This window comes from Prunus avium, chromosome 4 (assembly GCF_965620075.1).
Source record: "Prunus avium chromosome 4, drPruAviu1.hap1.1, whole genome shotgun sequence".
Classification (NCBI taxonomy): Eukaryota; Viridiplantae; Streptophyta; class Magnoliopsida; order Rosales; family Rosaceae; genus Prunus; species Prunus avium.
Genome location: NC_142287.1, coordinates 25,455,404 through 25,474,107, shown reverse-complemented (window position 1 = coordinate 25,474,107; position 18,704 = coordinate 25,455,404). Strand labels below are relative to the sequence as shown.

At 42.1% G+C, this 18,704-nt stretch overlaps 1 protein-coding gene across 1 annotated transcript; it reads left to right on the top strand.

The window, feature by feature from the left end:
• The first annotated feature begins 421 nt into the window (after positions 1-421).
• LOC148295100 (uncharacterized) lies at positions 422-7,383 on the top strand. The gene is made up of 2 exons (XM_088252388.1): positions 422-5,355; positions 7,368-7,383. The coding sequence occupies exons 1-2, from the start codon at positions 422-424 to the stop codon at positions 7,381-7,383; spliced, it is 4,950 nt and encodes a 1,649-aa protein (XP_088108514.1).
• Positions 7,384-18,704: the final 11,321 nt, after the last annotated feature.

Below are 18,704 nucleotides of genomic sequence, written 5' to 3'. Positions count from 1 at the left end.
GACATAGTCCCACATCGGAAATCTACACAAACCTCTCATTTTCACTTCCTTATAAGTAGGGAACAATACCCTGGTAACTGGGGGGACTAAATTCTGACTCTTACTGTTACTCTGTCAAAATTACCACTTACAGCTGACTTAAGCATCGGAGAGCCTTCGGCCGGCACCACACCGGTGTCCGAAGCTTAACGACTGTTTCTTCCTCTTTGTCTTTTGCAGGGTATCTAGATACTGAAGGTCCTAGCCACCTAAACTGCTGAAGACCCAAGTCTTTACCTAAGTTGACCCTCTCCCAAAAAGAGCATCAACAGTTTGGCGCCGTCTGTGGGAACCGACTTCTGAATCCCAACTCCCTCTACCAGCCCAGCTGGCTCCTTCCCCTATCAGGCCCCGTCGCCTCTTCCACACCCCACACTCCACTATGGTGAGCGAGGCTAGCCATGCTACCCAGCGCCCCACACCCCGTGGGGATTCCTCCCGAAAGAAACCTTCGGCAGAGGGGGATCTCCAGGCAGAGGTGGAACGCCTCCGCGCTAGTGTAGTCAAGATGTCAGAAAACTACGAACATCTTCGCACTAAGAATGTTGAGCTGGAGCACGATTGCCGAGCCCTAAAGCGCAATGTGGAGAACACTCGCCATCGATTTATCCAGCAAGACCTCACCCAGGATGTCGAGCACGCCCTGCCGAACCAACATGCCATCTCCCGTCATAGCGCCCCCATCCAGTCGAGGCCTGACAAAGGCAAAGGCCATCTTCATCCGGAGATGACCAAGTCGCGACCCCTCCACATCTCCCCACCAAGAGATCGGCCCCATAGCCCAACCAAAATCTACAAAGATTGCCGGGACCGTATCTCAGAGAAGCGGAAGAAGCCTATCCCCATCAATGTCGACCTCAGTGACCCAAGGGTGACGCACCTCGGTCCCCTACCAAAGCCAACCCGCGTGCTTACCCAAGAAGGAGTGGGGGACTCGGACGACTGGGAACCTCGCAACCCCGAAGACTGGGAGACCTACCATTCCGAAGACTTCGAACAATGGGAGGATTACCCTCCCCAACCCACCCAACACTTCAGGTCTTCGGCACCCAATGCTCTTCCGCATGCTGACCCAGCCATGCGCCTCCTCTTTGAGAAGGTCCGGCGCCTGGAGAGTGAGCAACACCGCAGCCACCAGCCTCTCTGGGCTAAACCTCGCCCTGGGCCCTTTACCGAACGCATCCTCAATTATCATCAAGAGAAGGACATTCAGCCACTTCGTATTGCCTCTTACGCAGGCACAGAGGACCCCCTTACCCATATCCATTCCTTCCAGTCCGCCCTCGGATGCAAGGGCCTTAGTGATGAGGGCATGTGTCTCCTTTTCCCTTCCACCCTCAGTGGCGCAGCTCTGAATTGGTTTTACCGGCTGAACCCCCGCACTATCAACTCCTTCGACAGTCTGAAGCAGACCTTCCTGGACCATTTCATGATCCAGACCGATCGCCTCTACTCCGCTGACGATCTGTACATGCTTCGGCAGGGTGAGGACGAACCCCTTCGGGAGTATGCTGCCCGCTTCAGCCACGAGTACTCTCGTTGCCCAGACACCGACGATCGAGCTGCATTCGGCGCTTTCAAAAGTGGCCTTAGAGAATCCAACTTCCGCTACCTAGTCCACAGCAACCCATGGAACACATATGCGGAGCTGATGAAGCAAGCAGCTATTCACGCCAAGGCCGAGTACTTTAACACCAAACGTGGCCCAGCCAACCAGTCGAGGAGCACCTTCGGTAATTCCCCATCTGCTTCAGCACCCACCCCGGCCAAACCTCACCATTCAGCTCCCGTTCCTGACCACCAGGGTACCCAGTACCCTAAGAGGAAAGACAGCCACCAGCATACCTTCAACAACGAGAAGCGTAGCAGACACGACAACCGCCATCAGCCCCGCGGAGGCCACCCTCCCAGGCCAGGTGGTCGTGCCCCACTCCCTTTTGAGCCGAAGCCCAGGTTCGAGGTATTCACCACGTTGAACACTACTTATGAGAATGTTCTGGTCCAGGAAGCCCCCATTATACCCAAACCTCCCCCTCGGAGACTGCCCAACAAGCCTATGCCGAACACAGGCGTCTTCTGCCGATTCCACCAGTTCACTGGCCATGATACCGAATCTTGTATCACATTGCGCAACATCATTGAAGGCCTCATCCGGGAAGGGAAGCTAGACAAGTACGTGCACAACCACCCAGCCCCACCTAACCCACACCAACGACAGATCAACATGATCTCTACCATTAGTGGTGGCCCTACATTGGCTGGAACCTCCAATAACTCCATCAAACATTATGTCCGCTCCACCTATGCGCACCAGGTCTTCAGCACCGAGCAGGGACGCTTGCCGAAGACCCATAAATTAGGCTGGGCCCCCATTACCTTTAGCGAGGAAGAGGAGCGTGGTGTCATTTTCCCTCATGACGACCCACTCATCATCCGGGCGGACATCTCTAACTTCGATGTTGGGCGTATCCTGGTGGACACTGGCAGCTCGGTCAGTGTGATGTTTGCTGAAGCTTTCAACGAACTCCAAGTCCCTACTCACTTGCTGGACCGTAGCATCACACCTCTGGTGAGCTTCTCTGGCGATGTTGTCCAGCCTATTGGGAGCATCCACCTCCCTATCTCCATTGGTTCAGCACCCCAGCGAGCAACGATCACCACTCCCTTCCTCATCGTCAACTGCCCCACGGCATACAACGTCATCCTTGGACGCCCAGCCTTAGCAAAAATGAAGGTATTCGTCTCCACTCATATGTTACTACTAAAGTTCCCCACCCCCCATGGCACAGGCATGGTGCGCGGCGACCAACTTGGCGCCCGAAGCTGCTATGCCTCAGCAGTGAAGTCCACCAACCACCAACATAGGGGTGAGGCCCTAGCAGTAACCAAGGCCCCAGCCCCTCCTCGAGCTGGCACTGAACGACCTGAAGACCCCAGGGAGGAATCTGTCACCCAGCTGGCCGAACCTGTGGAAGACCTTGAGCTGGTTACTCTCCATGACAACATCCCAGACCGGCAAGTTCGAATCGGCACCTCCCTCTCACCAGAGCTTCGCTCTGACCTTGTCGCCTTCCTCCGCCTCAACTCTGAGGTCTTCGCCTGGTCTTACAATGACATGCCTGGCATATCACCAGACGTTATATCCCATCGGCTGAGCATTAATCCCGCAGTCCGACCCGTTCGGCAGAAGCGTCGGGCCTACGACCCAGAGAGATACGAGGCCATGAAGGCGGAGGTGGACAAGTTGAGCAGCATCGGCTTTATCAAAGAAGTAGACTACCCCACTTGGCTAGCTAACGTGGTCATGGTTAGGAAGCCAAAGAAAGGCTGGCGCATGTGTGTAGACTACACCAACCTCAATCGGGCATGTCCGAAGGATAGCTTCCCTCTACCTAGGATTGACCAACTCGTGGACGCCACAGCAGGCCATGCCCTTCTTAGCTTCATGGACGCCTACTCCGGGTACAACCAAATCTTCATGCACCCTGACGACCAGGCCCACACCTCCTTCATTACAGATCGCGGCCTCTATTGTTATAAGGTAATGCCATTCGGCCTCAAGAACGCTGGTGCCACTTATCAGCGCCTAGTGAACAGCCTCTTCGCCCCATTGATCGGCAACACCATGGAGGTCTATGTCGATGATATGCTAGTCAAGAGCCGTACCGCTGATCAGCATATCCCTAACCTATCTGCTATGTTTGCCATCCTGAAGCAATATAGGATGAGACTCAATCCCACCAAATGCGCATTTGGCGTGGCTTCGGGCAAATTCCTTGGCTTCATGATCAGCCAGCGGGGCATTGAGGCCAATCCAGAGAAGATCCAAGCTATCTTGGACATGAAGGTACCGACGACAGTCAAAGACATCCAGAGCCTTACCGGGCGCGTCGCAGCACTCACCAGGTTTATCTCCAAGGCTACTGATCGATGCGCCCCCTTCTTCAAAGCTCTTAAGGGCACTAAGCGTCACATCACCTGGACCCCAGAGTGTGACAAAGCTTTCAACGAGCTCAAGGAATACATGAGTCGGGCCCCTTTGTTATCAACCCCTGAACCCGGAGACATCCTCACGATTTACCTATCCATCTCAGCTACAGCGGTTAGCTCTGTACTCATCAGACCACATGAAGGTACTGAGCATCCAGTGCATTACGTTAGCAAGGCTTTACAGGATGCTGAGGTTCGGTACCCAGACATCGAGAAGCTGGCGTTTTCCTTAGTAGTATCCGCCAGACGCCTGAGACCTTATTTCCAGGCACATACCATTCATGTCCTAACCAACCAACCACTCAGACAAGTACTGCAGAAACCAGAGACTTCCGGTAGGCTAGTCAAGTGGGCCATCGAGCTTGGCGAATTCGATATCCACTACAAGCCTCGCCCAGCTACCAAGGGTCAGGCGGTCGCCGACTTCATCTCTGAGCTCACAGAACCCCGGGCATTGGTCACCCCCCAGGTCATACCTGCAGGGCCCACTCCTCCATCGAATCTGGTTCACGTCGCCAGCCATGGCACCCTCGACCTTACTCAGCCCTCGTGGACATTGTACGTGGATGGCTCCTCCAATGCCCATGGTTGTGGAGCTGGCCTTGTTCTCATCTCCCCAGATAAGGTTGTCCTTGAGTATGCCCTCCGCTTTCAATTCCACGCTTCCAACAACGCGGCCGAGTATGAAGCACTCCTAGCTGGCCTTCGGCTAGCCAAGGAGATGGGCGCTAAACAAATCCAAATATTCAGTGACTCCAAGCTCGTTGTTCACCAAGTCAACCAGGACTTCACTGCCAAAGACATCTCTATGACTGCATACCTTCAACATAGTCGCCACATGTTGACTACTTTTGACGCTTATCTCATCAGCCAGGTACCACGATCGGAGAACAGCCATGCTGATGCTTTGGCTAGGCTAGCCTCGGCCTTAGACCAGGGCAGCGGCCGAAACATTCACATCGAGTTCCTGGACCGCCCTAGCACACAAACCCCACTCATCTGTACCATTGATCACAGCACTACTTGGATGGACCCCATCCTTCAATTCTTGCAAAACCAGACACTACCTACTGATCCTGCTGAAGCACGACGTGTTCGTTATCGCTCTGCTCGATACCTGATCATCAATGGCTCTCTATATAAGCGTGGTTTCAGTCTTCCTTACCTTCGATGTCTTACCCCAGAGGAAGGCAACTACGTCCTTCGGGAGATCCATGAGGGCATCTGCGGCAATCATTCAGGCGCTCGTTCACTAGCACACAAGGCCATTCGGCAAGGATACTTCTGGCCTTCAGTTCACACTGATGCCCAGGCCTTCACCCAGAAGTGCGACAAATGCCAGCGATTTGCCAACATACCACAGCTCGCAGCTGAGCCATTAACCCCCAAATCAAAAAAAAAAAAAAAAAAAAAAAAAAAAAAAAAAAAATTTGCACCTGCCGAACGGTAGGCAACGTGCAGAAGCAATTTGGGAAGTGAGGGAGCACTTGGCTGACCCAGCCATCAAAAAAAAAAAAAAAAAAAAATTTTGCACCTGCCGAACGGTAGGCAACGTGCAGAAGCAATTTGGGAAGTGAGGGAGCACTTGGCTGACCCAGCCATCAAAAAAAAAAAAAAAAAAAAAAAAAAAAAAAAAAAAATTTTTTGCACCTGCCGAACGGTAGGCAACGTGCAGAAGCAATTTGGGAAGTGAGGGAGCACTTGGCTGACCCAGCCATCAAAAAAAAAAAAAAAAAAAAAAAAATTTTGCACCTGCCGAACGGTAGGCAACGTGCAGAAGCAATTTGGGAAGTGAGGGAGCACTTGGCTGACCCAGCCATCAAAAAAAAAAAAAAAAAAAAATTTTTTGCACCTGCCGAACGGTAGGCAACGTGCAGAAGCAATTTGGGAAGTGAGGGAGCACTTGGCTGACCCAGCCATCAAAAAAAAAAAAAAAAAAAAAAAAAAAAAAAAAAATTTGAACCTGCCGAACGGTAGGTGACATGCAGAACCAATTTGGAAGTGCTCACTTGCCTAGCACTTGGCTGACCTAGCCCTCAAAAAAAAAAAAAAAAAAAAAAAAAAAAAAAAAAAAAACGGAACTAACCTTGTTTAAACCACCACGGAGTAAACCACCTTTTCTCCTCTTCACTTCCTTTTCCTCAAAGCTCAAGTGTGAGTCCTTCTCCAGTCCAAACTCTTATTTATAGATCCTCAAAAGGTACCAGTCTTGGGCCATGAGAGTACCCTAGCACCTTTTTCATTTTCCCTCCCAAATCTCCTACACAGTTTGAACTTCCAAAGAAAAAAAAAAAAAAAAAAAAAAAAAAAAAAAAGCCTGCCGAACGGTAGGTAGCATGCAGAAGCAATTTGAGGGGTGATTGTTGGCTGACCTAGTCACAAAAAAAAAAAAAAAAAAAAAAAAAAAAAAAAAAAAACCTGCCGAACGGTAGGTAGCATGCAGAAGCAATTTGAGGGGTGATTGTTGGCTGACCTAGCCACAAAAAAAATAAAATAAAATAAAATAAAAAAAAAAAAAAAAAAAAAAAAAGAGAAAACAAAAAAAAAAAAAAAAAAAAAAAAAGAATAAGCCAAAACATCTAGGCCATACTTTTGAAGCTTGACGCAACTTCTGGGTTGCCAACTTGGGGGACTAGGGAATGCCCTACGACTCATACTAACCTAGGAATGCTCGGTCATAATTATGCAAAAAACTTACAAGTTCCCAACCCAGAAGCTACTTCTTGACCGCGAACTTGGGGGACTACTGTTTACACCATAATTAACCGAGCATGTCCAGCCTTAAAACAACTAGCACCAAGGCAGACTTGCCTTCTCCCCTGCCGAAGGAAGACACTCTTCCAAGATGCCAGACACCTGCCAAGGCTCCCGACTGCTGAAGGTCCCAATTGCTGAACCTAATCTCAAGGACACGTGTCGCCACCACAGCGCTTGGACATAGTCCCACATCGGAAATCTACACAAACCTCTCATTTTCACTTCCTTATAAGTAGGGAACAATACCCTGGTAACTGGGGGGACTAAATTCTGACTCTTACTGTTACTCTGTCAAAATTACCACTTACAGCTGACTTAAGCATCGGAGAGCCTTCGGCCGGCACCACACCGGTGTCCGAAGCTTAACGACTGTTTCTTCCTCTTTGTCTTTTGCAGGGTATCTAGATACTGAAGGTCCTAGCCACCTAAACTGCTGAAGACCCAAGTCTTTACCTAAGTTGACCCTCTCCCAAAAAGAGCATCAACATTTTATATATAGAGGTACAGTTCATCAAGTCGAAGAATCTCTCTTAGAGGCCTTTGATTTGTGTTAAGCTCTAATGTGTATTTGAATACTGCAGGATATCAGGTTGTTAATGGAAAATCTTATAAGCAGATAACTACAATTCAGGAAATGCCTGTCTTGTCTGAAATGGAATTTATATACACTTTCTTAAGTCACTCCCAATCACACAATTGGATCTTTCTGACATTGCATTTTAAGGATTATCCGTAGCGGGCGCCGCCCTACCCCCTACCTACATAGTCCTTCTCATTTATAGTACATTCTCTGATATTGCTAATCTTAGTGTACATTTATATTCTTAGGTCTTTCTGACCCAAAAAACAAAAGAAAGATTCTTAGGTTAGGTCTTGCTTAAGTATGTTAGAGCTTCTATAGCATAGCCAATGTGTAATTTGAAATTCAAAAGCATCACACACTTATATTCTGTAATCTATTTGCATTAGTTATTTCTAAATGTATCTCTTCCTCTGTAATTGCTGTCTCTTTTTTAATGAAGTTTCTTTGTGACCAGAAGAAATAAATACAAAGAGCCAACCTTTTCAAAATATATATTATTTCTTCAAAAAGTTCTTGTGGAACTATTAGAGGCAAACAAGATCAAGATGGATGGTAGAAAATGGCAGGAAGGTCAAGAAACACATCATTTCAGGATTTGATGAGAGAATCACATCTTCTCTGGAAAGCTACTAGTTAGCAATTTGGATAATGGAAATTAAGGGACTCATGCCTTCACCTAATTAAGATCCTATCTACTCTACAGACAGGAAATTGGATAAGTATAAAAAGCACTATGCATGAAACACTGACTCATCCAGCTTATAAGTCAAAGAATGAGTTTAGAATTACTAGTCATTCATCATTTCCTCCATCTCTTTCCATTTTTTAAGAGATTATCTATTCATATAATTTGAAATTTTTTAGTTACCCTGTAAATGATTTCCACCCATGGTAATCTGTACCCTGTTCTTTTACCCTCCAAATGATTTTTTTACCATGTTTTCACACAGCTAGAGCCTAGATGCTATTGCTAGCATACAGGGATCTGGTCTTCAGGTAAAGCCATTTGTGTTTCCTGCAGTTTCTGTCCTGCCAATATTCAAGATAGATACCAAAGTCATTGACCTGTCAAAGTGCTCCTTAATTTCATTTCACTTGTAGAAAAATAATTAATTAGGGAAAAAGTAAAACACCTTTCTATACACAATATAGTATTGGCAAGCCAGTGCTAAACAAGAGATTAATGAAAGTTTTCAAATTAATATTAATTTGCTGATAACTTTATTGATTATGACCTCCCCTCTGTAAACAATAAGAGATAACTCTTGTCCTGTTTGGGGCACTACTCAAAGTTTGAATGGGATGGGATTGCTTATGATTGATGAGAGATAAACAAAAACTATATAAATAGTTATTATATGTGTAAATATGCAGGTACATATCAACTAAAACTATATATAATTTCCCAGAACAGCGTTAATTTTTTATTATCAGTTTGTTTATTTATTTATTTTACTTTTATCTACCCGATGACATGATTCAAAAAAGTTAAAAGTTACTCACTCACCATAGAGAAAGTTACATATCAATTTCTAATTATTTATCCATGTTAGATTCAGACTACAAGTTTCAACATTCTGATCCGGGGAGAATCATCAGTTGATTAGAACTAGAACTTTATGCATCTCATTCAAACAAGGAAACCTAGCTAGTGTTGACGGATACAAATTTCAGTGAAAAAACTTAGTAGTCTCACGAAGTTCAAGAGTAGCCAACGACCATTGGTCCACCAGCATCGAGTCTCCAGTTTAATTGAGGTCTTAAGTTCAAATCTCATGAACAACACTTGTTGAATAAAAATAAAAAGTTCGACAGTACAAATGTTTCCAAATGATCACAAGTTAGTGATGATGTCCATCGGGGCCGCCGGGACTGACTCGCTTGGAGTCTGTAAATCCACTTCCTGCAGCTGCAGTTGCAGCTTGCCTTGCAATGCTAGCCTTTAAGACTTTAATCTGCATCAATGCCTGCTGCTTGCTCATCTTGCTTAATAATGGAGCAGGGGGAGGACGAGACTCGGAGTTGGAAAATATAAGCAAAACCAGGAAAAGGCAGAAGCCAATTTTGAGGCTTGCACGAGGAGCCATTGTTAACAAATTGGGTCTTAAAAATTGCTCAATGTGTAGAGGGTAGAGACTTTGAGCCAGGCTGGTTGGATATGTAAGAGTTCTATATATATATATATAGAGAGAGAGAGAGAGAGAGAGAGAGAGAGAGAGAGAGAGAGAGACCTCCATTGCTTTTTTTTTTTAATATTCTATTAATATTGAAAGCACTAATTAATGGGGTAAATACCACAATCAAGCCCCTGTTGAAAAGGGTTAGGCTAGTGCATGCAATCCACTACCAAAAAAGAAACAAATTTCCATCAACAAGTGACATTTGCTTTGTTTTTGCTAGTATAAAATTGTGCACGTGAGGTTTTCGTGCATGATTTTTTCCATCACTTTTCTATCATGTCTTAATTTTCTCATTTAAAGTTATTCTTATTTTTTTCTCATAATAAAATGCTCTCTTATATAAGCACAGGGATTCTCATCGTGATCTAACATGCATGAAACAATTCAACGTAAAATTCACAAAGATAATCAACAACTATCAATCATCCACTATACACGTGAAGAACTGACTAAACAAAATACGAATGTGTATACATATTATATTATATTATATTATATTATTTCCACGTCTCCTAATTAAACTTTTGCCGTCAGTTTGCTTTTAACTAGCTAGGTCTAGGTCTTGATTTGCATTTCATAAAGGAATGTTTTAGATACCAAGTGTGTCTCTGCAAACGTGTAGAACATATAATACTAGTTGATATTGCTATTCATTCTTGTCTTGTATGCCATGTCTGATTATTACCTTTAAAAGTTGGTGCCAACTTCCAAGCCAAGTCATTAGCTTGGCCTTACGCAGCATGCATGAGGTTTTTTTTATTTTTCTTTCTTTCTTCATTTTTTTTTTTGGGGAAAGCCAAAAAAGATGGCATGTTTCAATGGATTCTTCTTCTGCAAAGTGATGCATTATCGAGCTTTCGAATATTTGCTTCACCTTCAATACTCCCAAGTTGAAATATTATATTTGTAGGAAAAGTTTAAATACTTTTTGGTACGTATGAACTTTTACAATTTGTCTCTTCTCTGTATAACTCCAAATTAAGTGATGCCCACCTTTTCACCTTCCTTTCTTTCTGCTTCTTAATTCCTTCTTGTTGTCTAGTGCCGGTGCTTCGATTTGATTGAGCTATAGAGATTGATAATCTAAGTTGAACTTGGAAGATCTCTGAAAAGCTTCTTCCTCGTTAATATTATTAATAAATTTGCAATCGTTTAATAAGATTCAATTGAGAGATCCCTCGAATAAATGGCGCAATCAAAAATTCCTATTTGCATAGTCTTTGACGATAAGAGAGGGGTTTTGTTGGTTGACTTAATTTTAGATAGGCTTATTTACACCAATGCCCCTTGAAACTACGATCAAATCTCACTTTGCCCCTCAAACTTAAAGTGGCCCACTTACCCCACTTGACCGTGGTTTGGTGACCCACTTTACCCCATAACGTCAACTTCGTCCAAAAGTCCATTAATTAAGATGACTTGGCAAGGGTGTTTGTGTAATTTTGTACCCATGGTTCATTATTCACCAAAATTAAGATGACTTGGCAAGGGTGTTTGTGTAATTTTGTACCCATGGTTCATTATTTCACCAATTGAGGAGTGACGTGTCAAGTGAAGACTACCTCCACATAGATAAAAATATAATTAAATATTTTAATAATTAAAAATAAAAATATTTAAAAAGTACATTTTTTAAAAAACAATAATAAAAAGTTTAAAAATTGATAACACAATCCACCTTACCCCATCCCCCTCTTCCCCATCCTCAACCCCAGCCACCCCATCTCCACCCCCTTCCCTAGCCACATCCACCCAACAGACCCCTCAACCCACCCCCCCACCCCCGACTCCCATTCCCAGTCTCTCCTTGTCTCCCTCTCTTCTTCTCTCTCCCCCTTAATCTGTCGCACTAGACCGCCCTAGATCTAAACCCCACCACCATCGCAACCCAATCCTTACCTCCCAGCTCCCCCGAACCTCGAACCCAACCCCTATAGATCCGCCGCCGACCCACTCCACAGACCTGCACTGACCTCAACCCAACCCCCACAGATCCACCCCGCCCTGACCCACTATCTCCTATCCTTCTCTTCTTCTCTCTCCCCTTGTCTTCGTCAACCCCCTCATCCTAATAGTATAAACTCAAAAATCTAGGTAATGATTTAGATGAACCCGAATTTTAAGAGTACTGCAATTGACAGAGTAGAGAGCCCTCACATGGCGAAGAAGTTCAGGCTATTAACGATCATGAAGTCCAAACTCGAGATTTCCTAAAATAAGAAGAGACTACTCCGAGGACATTGTTGTAAATAAGCGTTTTAGATAGGCTATCCACATATTGTTTTGTTCATCAGCTTCGGGTCTCGATCGACCGACAACAAGATAAGTGATGCACTATAAACTCAGGCGGCCACTTTCATCATTTGGTAAGCTGTCGATAAGTTTAATTGAATATAAAACTACGTACTTTTTCCCAAAGTCAATCTTATAATTTATATTGCATCAATTATGCCGGTGAGTTGAGGCTCGATAAGTACAAATCCATCTTCTAATATATGTGCTCAAGAGGTTCCACTTCCACAGCATATATAACCCACGGCTTATTAAACAAAATTGAATTGCTGCTAATAGAGTCACCGAAAGGTTTATGGATATATTTTTTTGGCTTTTAATAAACAAAGGTTCATGGATCTTTGAAGCATGAATGGTCAAAGTGCTATTATAATTCGTAATTAAAGAAAAAGCAATTCAACTCATTTTCTTGCTACCAACAACTACCTCATTATAGCATTTCCGACCAAGAGCCACATCCTCAACATCAATAATAGTGTTTTATGTTAGTTGTGACACTATTTTCTTAAGGCCACTATGTAATTCAACTCATTTTGATCACCAATAGAAAGCGCATAGAAAGTTGAAGGCCATTGTTTTTCTTTTCTTGGGAAAATACTACGAGGTGTTCCCATACCTAGAGAACGGGATTAATTTCCGTTTGGAATTCGGCTTACTCTTGACCACAAATTTCCCCCACTTGATGGCCATTATTTTGGTACAACATACATTGTGCAAAAGGAAGGAGTTCATTGAGAATACCCCACACCATCATAAAATGGTTAATTAAATGTTGCATGCATGATATGCATTATCCATATACGCAAATGTTATAGGACTTTTTATTATTATTCGAAGGAGTTGCATCTTAATTGGGGAATGATGCTTATTTGTCACCACATTCAAATGTGCTACAAAGTTCCACTACATATAGATAGATTGCATTGGATTGGAGTTGGACTCTCACAATACGCCTGATTCATTGCATTGGACTCTCACGATATGAAAGACTTATGATAAACAACACTCATTCTTGTAAAAGCCTAATGCAACTCGAATGCTTCGTGTCGGGAGAGACTAATGATGCCGGGGATCGGGTCCTCCTGGACTCACTCTGTTGGACGTCTCAAGAGGCTTTCCAACTTGTCTTTCGATGCTAGCCTCCAACACTTGTTTGGCACTCTCCATCATGGCCTCTTTGTGGTTGCTCTTGTCTAACAATGGTGCAAGAGGACGGGCTTGATCAGAACTTGAAAATGAAAGCAAGACCAGCAAAAGACAGAACCAGAATTTGAGGCTAGCCATCGTCAAGGTTGGGTTCTCAGAGCTTCTAAGTGTAGAACTCCACGTTATAGCGTGCGGTCGGGGGTGTATATATAGAGAGAGAGAGAGAATCCTCTAATGCACACGTGCTCGAATTAATGGGATCAGAGAACTTCAAGTAAAGCACAATTAATTCGGCTTTTCTCATCATGCTATATGCGGTGCATGAATATTCACATTCCTTTATTAGTCTAGATTTTCTTTAAAAAATTACAGTAATAAAAGATTTGATACGTGGTGCGACAGGAATTTGATAAGTTCACACTTCACATTCACATCCATTTTCAGTTCAAATTCCTTCTTTAATTGTTAATAACATCTCTCTAATTTCTGATAAATACCACGAGGTGTCCCCACACTCAAAGAATGAGATTAATCATCGCTCGGGGTTCGGCTTGTCCCTAGCCACAAAGTGCTTTCAACGGGTTTCAAACTTCCGCCATTGAGGCACCATGTAGCTCGCCGACTGGAGGTGGCAGTTTGCCAACCGCACCACCTTGTGGTTAACATCTCTCTAATTTCACAATGAAGGGAGACTCACCTGAGGCTGTGGGTCTTGGTATCCAACCGCTATACTCGAAAAATTCAAGTTGTTGAGGAATTGGTAAACATTAATATTGTATATTGAGCTAACACCCCTATGCGATAATCAAGCCGATTCCAAATTCTTAAAACGAATCAAGTTATACCAGGTCTCATTTTTGTAGGAGATTAATTTGGTCATCACAAATGTGTTGTGAGAAGAGAACAAACATTCAAATGATCTCACGGTGTTTATGCGTCTATCTCTTTTCTCATGAGATCACCTAATGACACAAAAGAGATATGAACCGTCCCATCCGAATCAAAGTTTTGTGTAATTGTGGGACGTGATCCTTTGCTTAATAATACCATGTGTCTCTTTTTCCCTTGCCTTTTATCGGCTTCCTAAAAACATATTACCCCACACAAATCTATCTTTGTCGATTGTGTTAATTTACTTCAACTCAAAGGCAAAAGATACCAAGGGCCCAAAATTTCTGTCTCACACGGCATAATATTATTACGATCATGAATCTCATGAAGTCTCTTTTGGCCTCATGCAGCATGCTGCATTTTTGTCAGCAAGTAAAAGTTTGCTGCCCAATGAAAAACCCTAACTACAACTTTCCTCATGAGGCTTCGAACCCATTAGATCAAGATTACTATTTAGAGATTTTATTTGACGAAATTCCCAATCAAATTAGCATAATATTTGTCTGCTTCTGTTCTCCAATATCAGTCACTGTTATAAATATTCATGAGTCAGCCACTGATTCGATCTCTTTTTCCGTACATTAAAGTGATTGTATACGAGGGTTAGATTGGCCTTGAATATTTTTATCACTCGGAGTTTCTATTTGTTGTTCATCTATTTTGTCTTACTGAATTCCAGTTGATGCGCCTGTATATATAGTTTATGGTTACGGTGGCTAGTGTTGCAGGGCAGCTAGATAATCACCACCACCTTGATTTAATTGTCGTTTTCCTTTGGTTTAAAATATTGCTGACAAGGACAAACCTATGGAATTATGATGCCTTAATTCTTGCCCAAAAAGTGCTAAATCCAAATAACATATACGACTTAACCCCACCCTAACGACTAATAATGCCAAAAGGGGAATTCGCAGGCTTATTTCCTCATCCACCAATATCATTGTCGTCTTTGCTCATCTTTGTGGATTAATGATACAAAAATATTGATTTTTTTAAAATTAAAAAAGAAAAGAAAAAAGAAATGGTTATTTATTTGATCAAGCAAAGCGTAAGCCATTTAACCATTTGATGGTGATCATTTCAAAAAATTTATGGAAAACAGTTGAATCACTGAAATACAGTGTGTGAGTAAGTTTCATCATGCGTACTCAAATGACACTATTCTAGAAATTTCTCAACCGCTAGCCAATTGTATATGTACATATGTATATAGTTAGAGGGATTCAATTGAGGAATTTCTCAAATAAATTTATTTAAGAGGCATCTTTGTAGGGCTCATACATTGTATTTCAATAATTTGGACCGTCTTTAACATTTGTATAGTATTATGTTGTATATTGCCTTTATTTATGCAACTGGATAGGTCCACCCTATGAGTGTGACAATTACACTGTCATGTCACGTTATCAACCCACACGTAATAACATGGATGGACGACATAGTTTATATGTCATGAACCAAAAGTATAGTGTTAATTAATAAATAAATACACATATTATAATATGAGTGGATGGAATGATAACATCACAGGTACACTTAAACATCCATGAAGAATAAGCAAAATGGGAATGAGACTTCTTTTACAGGAGTCGAACATTACTTCATAGGGACAAAAATACCACTAAAGTAAGACTTTTAGAGTTAGATCTCCCCCCAAGCAGGGACGGACCCATTCCCAGGCTAACCTGGGCTATAGCCCAGGTGTCTTGATTTGTTCTAGCCTATAGTAATACTCCCAGCTCGCCCAAGCAAACCCCACAAACCCTTAGCTAATGCACGCAGAGAAAAAACAAATTGAAGAAAGAGCCAATCATCTCTCCTGTTACACGCCCTTCAATGCTTAATCAAAGCAAACCAAATTAATCTTCAATTATTAATCTTCTTTTATTGTCTTAATTTGTTGATGTTGAAATTTGGGACTTTTTAGAGTTTATGAAGTATCAATTAGGGATTTACAATTTTTATTTAAAAAAATTCTATGTAATTTTTTTTTTGGCTTGGCCAAAGCATTTGATTGTACAGGGTTTGTAATTAAAAATATACAAATGAAAGTAGTTCAGCCCCTTATAGTCCCCTAAAATTCCAATATATTTGTAATTATAATCATTCATGTTTTACGCCATAAACCCTTAATCCTAATAATTTCTACATTTTTGGAAAGAAAAAAAATAGCTTCTTCATTAGTAATTGTTTTATTAGTATGAGTTTATTCCTTTTGTTGGTTAGTGTGAGTTTTTGTTTTGGTTAATTAATATAGGTTTTGTGTTTTTTTTTTAATTGGAAATCTATACACGTCGATTCCATTGATTATGTTCCTCCCTTCATGGCTTGTACGTAAGGTAAATCTAACCCACCCTAATTTGAAATCCTGGGTCCGTCCTTGCCCCCAAGGGGGATTAAGGGGGGACTGCGATACCATAAAAAGCAGCCATAAGAGCAACTCCACCCATTTGCCCTTAGCCATGGCAAGGGGGGAGTTAGGGCAGCCACTATTCACGTGAATAGTGGTTGCCCTTGCAAATAGTATTTTGTGTTTCCACCCGTTGCCATGGCTAAGGGCAATTACTATTCATTTTTTTGTTTTTTTCACAAATTTTTTTACCTCAATAATTAATTTGGACAAAAAATTTTAAAAAGATTTTTGGTGTGGGAAGTGAAAAATATGACTAAGTATTTATTTTTTAAAAATCTAAATTTTTTTTGTTTTTGTTTTCGATTTTAAAAAAAAAAAATTGTTGCTGACCTCATTGATGACGTCAGCAACCCTTGTTTTGGATCTGGGGCTGAATCTGCCTTCGGGCCAGCCCGACTTGCTGGGACCCACAGCCTATCGGGCTTGGGCTCACCGCTGGAAGCTGTTTTTTTTGTTTTTCTCCCCCCAGCCCAAGGCTAGGGAAACCGCTGGAGTCGCTCTAAAGTGTTGTAGGGGAGGCATGAGATCCCTTTCGGTGGGGGAGAGGAAAAGTGTTTGATGGTGTGACAATCACACCAAAATTACTCAACCCTTAGGACTTTTTTTTTTTCTTTAAAAATTATGGGATTGCATTCATAATTCAACAAAAAAAGTCACTAACCACAAAGGTCCAATACAAACTAGCCAAAAAGGACAATTACAATTACGAGGAAATCTTACATCAATATTAAGACAATATGGTGCGCCTCCACTAACGATCACACACAACCGAAGAAGCTCTGTCATAGGCATCCCAACTAAGATTATAAACTCTGAATAATAATAAAAAGATAAAGCTTGGAAAACCAAGACGAAACAATACAAATAAAAACTCTCTCAAAGAGATGCAAAAAACTCTCACAAAATAAAGGTGAAAACTACACATAAAACCCAAAGAGAGTTTTTGTGACTTTATTCCAAAAATAAAGAAACTAAACCAGCTGGATTGCCACCCCATTGTCACAAAGCCAACCCACTGTCCACAAACACTAGAAGATAATAGATCCACACCAATCGACTTTCCTCTTCAGTAAATAGAGCTGATTCATCAAAAAATGATAGATCCACATAGATCCATTATAGAGTTACGCTATAAACGAGTCAATGAAACATAGAGGAAGACAATGCGTGAGGGGGAAGCAAAGGAGTATGGGAAGTGGGGGAGGTGGAGTGGAAATGAAAAGGAGAGAAAGAGGGGACAAAAAGCATGGTAGTCACCACCCCAAAAGGGGTGGCGATATAGGACTTTTCTCTCTTAAGTTTTGATTAAGATTAGAGCCTAGATAACCGTCCCAAACTCACATTAAAGGAGGTCCAAAGAATTAATTATATTTTATATTTAGGACAACATAATATATATATAGCATTCTACTCCTTCCTTTGTGGAAACAAAAAGCTTTTAGTTCGTCAGAAACTAAAATTTGGTAAAAATTCTACGACGATAGACCTTGTAGATGCGTTGACCCAACTTAGAATATGCATATTCACTATTATGTTTTCTCGAACTAAATATGTTTTTCTTCTTCTTTCTAATATTGTAAGAAGGCCTAAACTCGAAACCAACTCCTCCTCTATTGATCAAGACTGCATAAAATAAAGGAGTCAAAAATAAAATAAAATAAAAGAAAAGTTTGCATGTCAAAGAAACACAATCGAAAGCTATAATAAATAAATAAAGAGTAAACCCATAAACACAATCACATCACAGCATAAAGTAATGATGCATGTATTACCGACCCATTAATTTTCAGGTTTAGTAAACCCATAATTAACATAATGTACATATCCACAGCCGAGCAGCATGTCATGATGTGGCTGGCTGGGTGGGTCACTCCCTCGCGCATTATATTATAGTGGTAGTTGACCACAGTAGGGCCTGAATTTGATTATTTAAGCATTTGACAATTAATATTTATGTTAATCCAGAAACTTATTATGGATAATGCTTCACTAATCATGATAGGGACTTTGACACTTTGAATGAAAAGTTGGTTTTTAAGAATTAGGAAAAGGATCTCAATGAATTCATCAAATGATACGACAAGCAACTTACGCATGATTTTTGCCTACACCAATCAATGTATACTAGCAACCTTGTGCAATTGGATATCGGTTTATTGGCTTGTGTCTTCTCAACTTAGGGACGTGGATCATATAGTTGGTTATTGAGTTTTTATTATCCCGTTTCGTCATACAATGTAATTTAATGATTGGAATCGCCTATTTTTTATTTTGGAAGAGAATAGCGTCAATGTATTATTGAAGAGGTGGTAATCAATACAACAAAAGAGACTAAAGTTTAGAGGATTAAGCGAACATCCCTACATATAAGGGTTTCGTACGTCGTAGGAATAACCATAACCAAGCTCCTTCT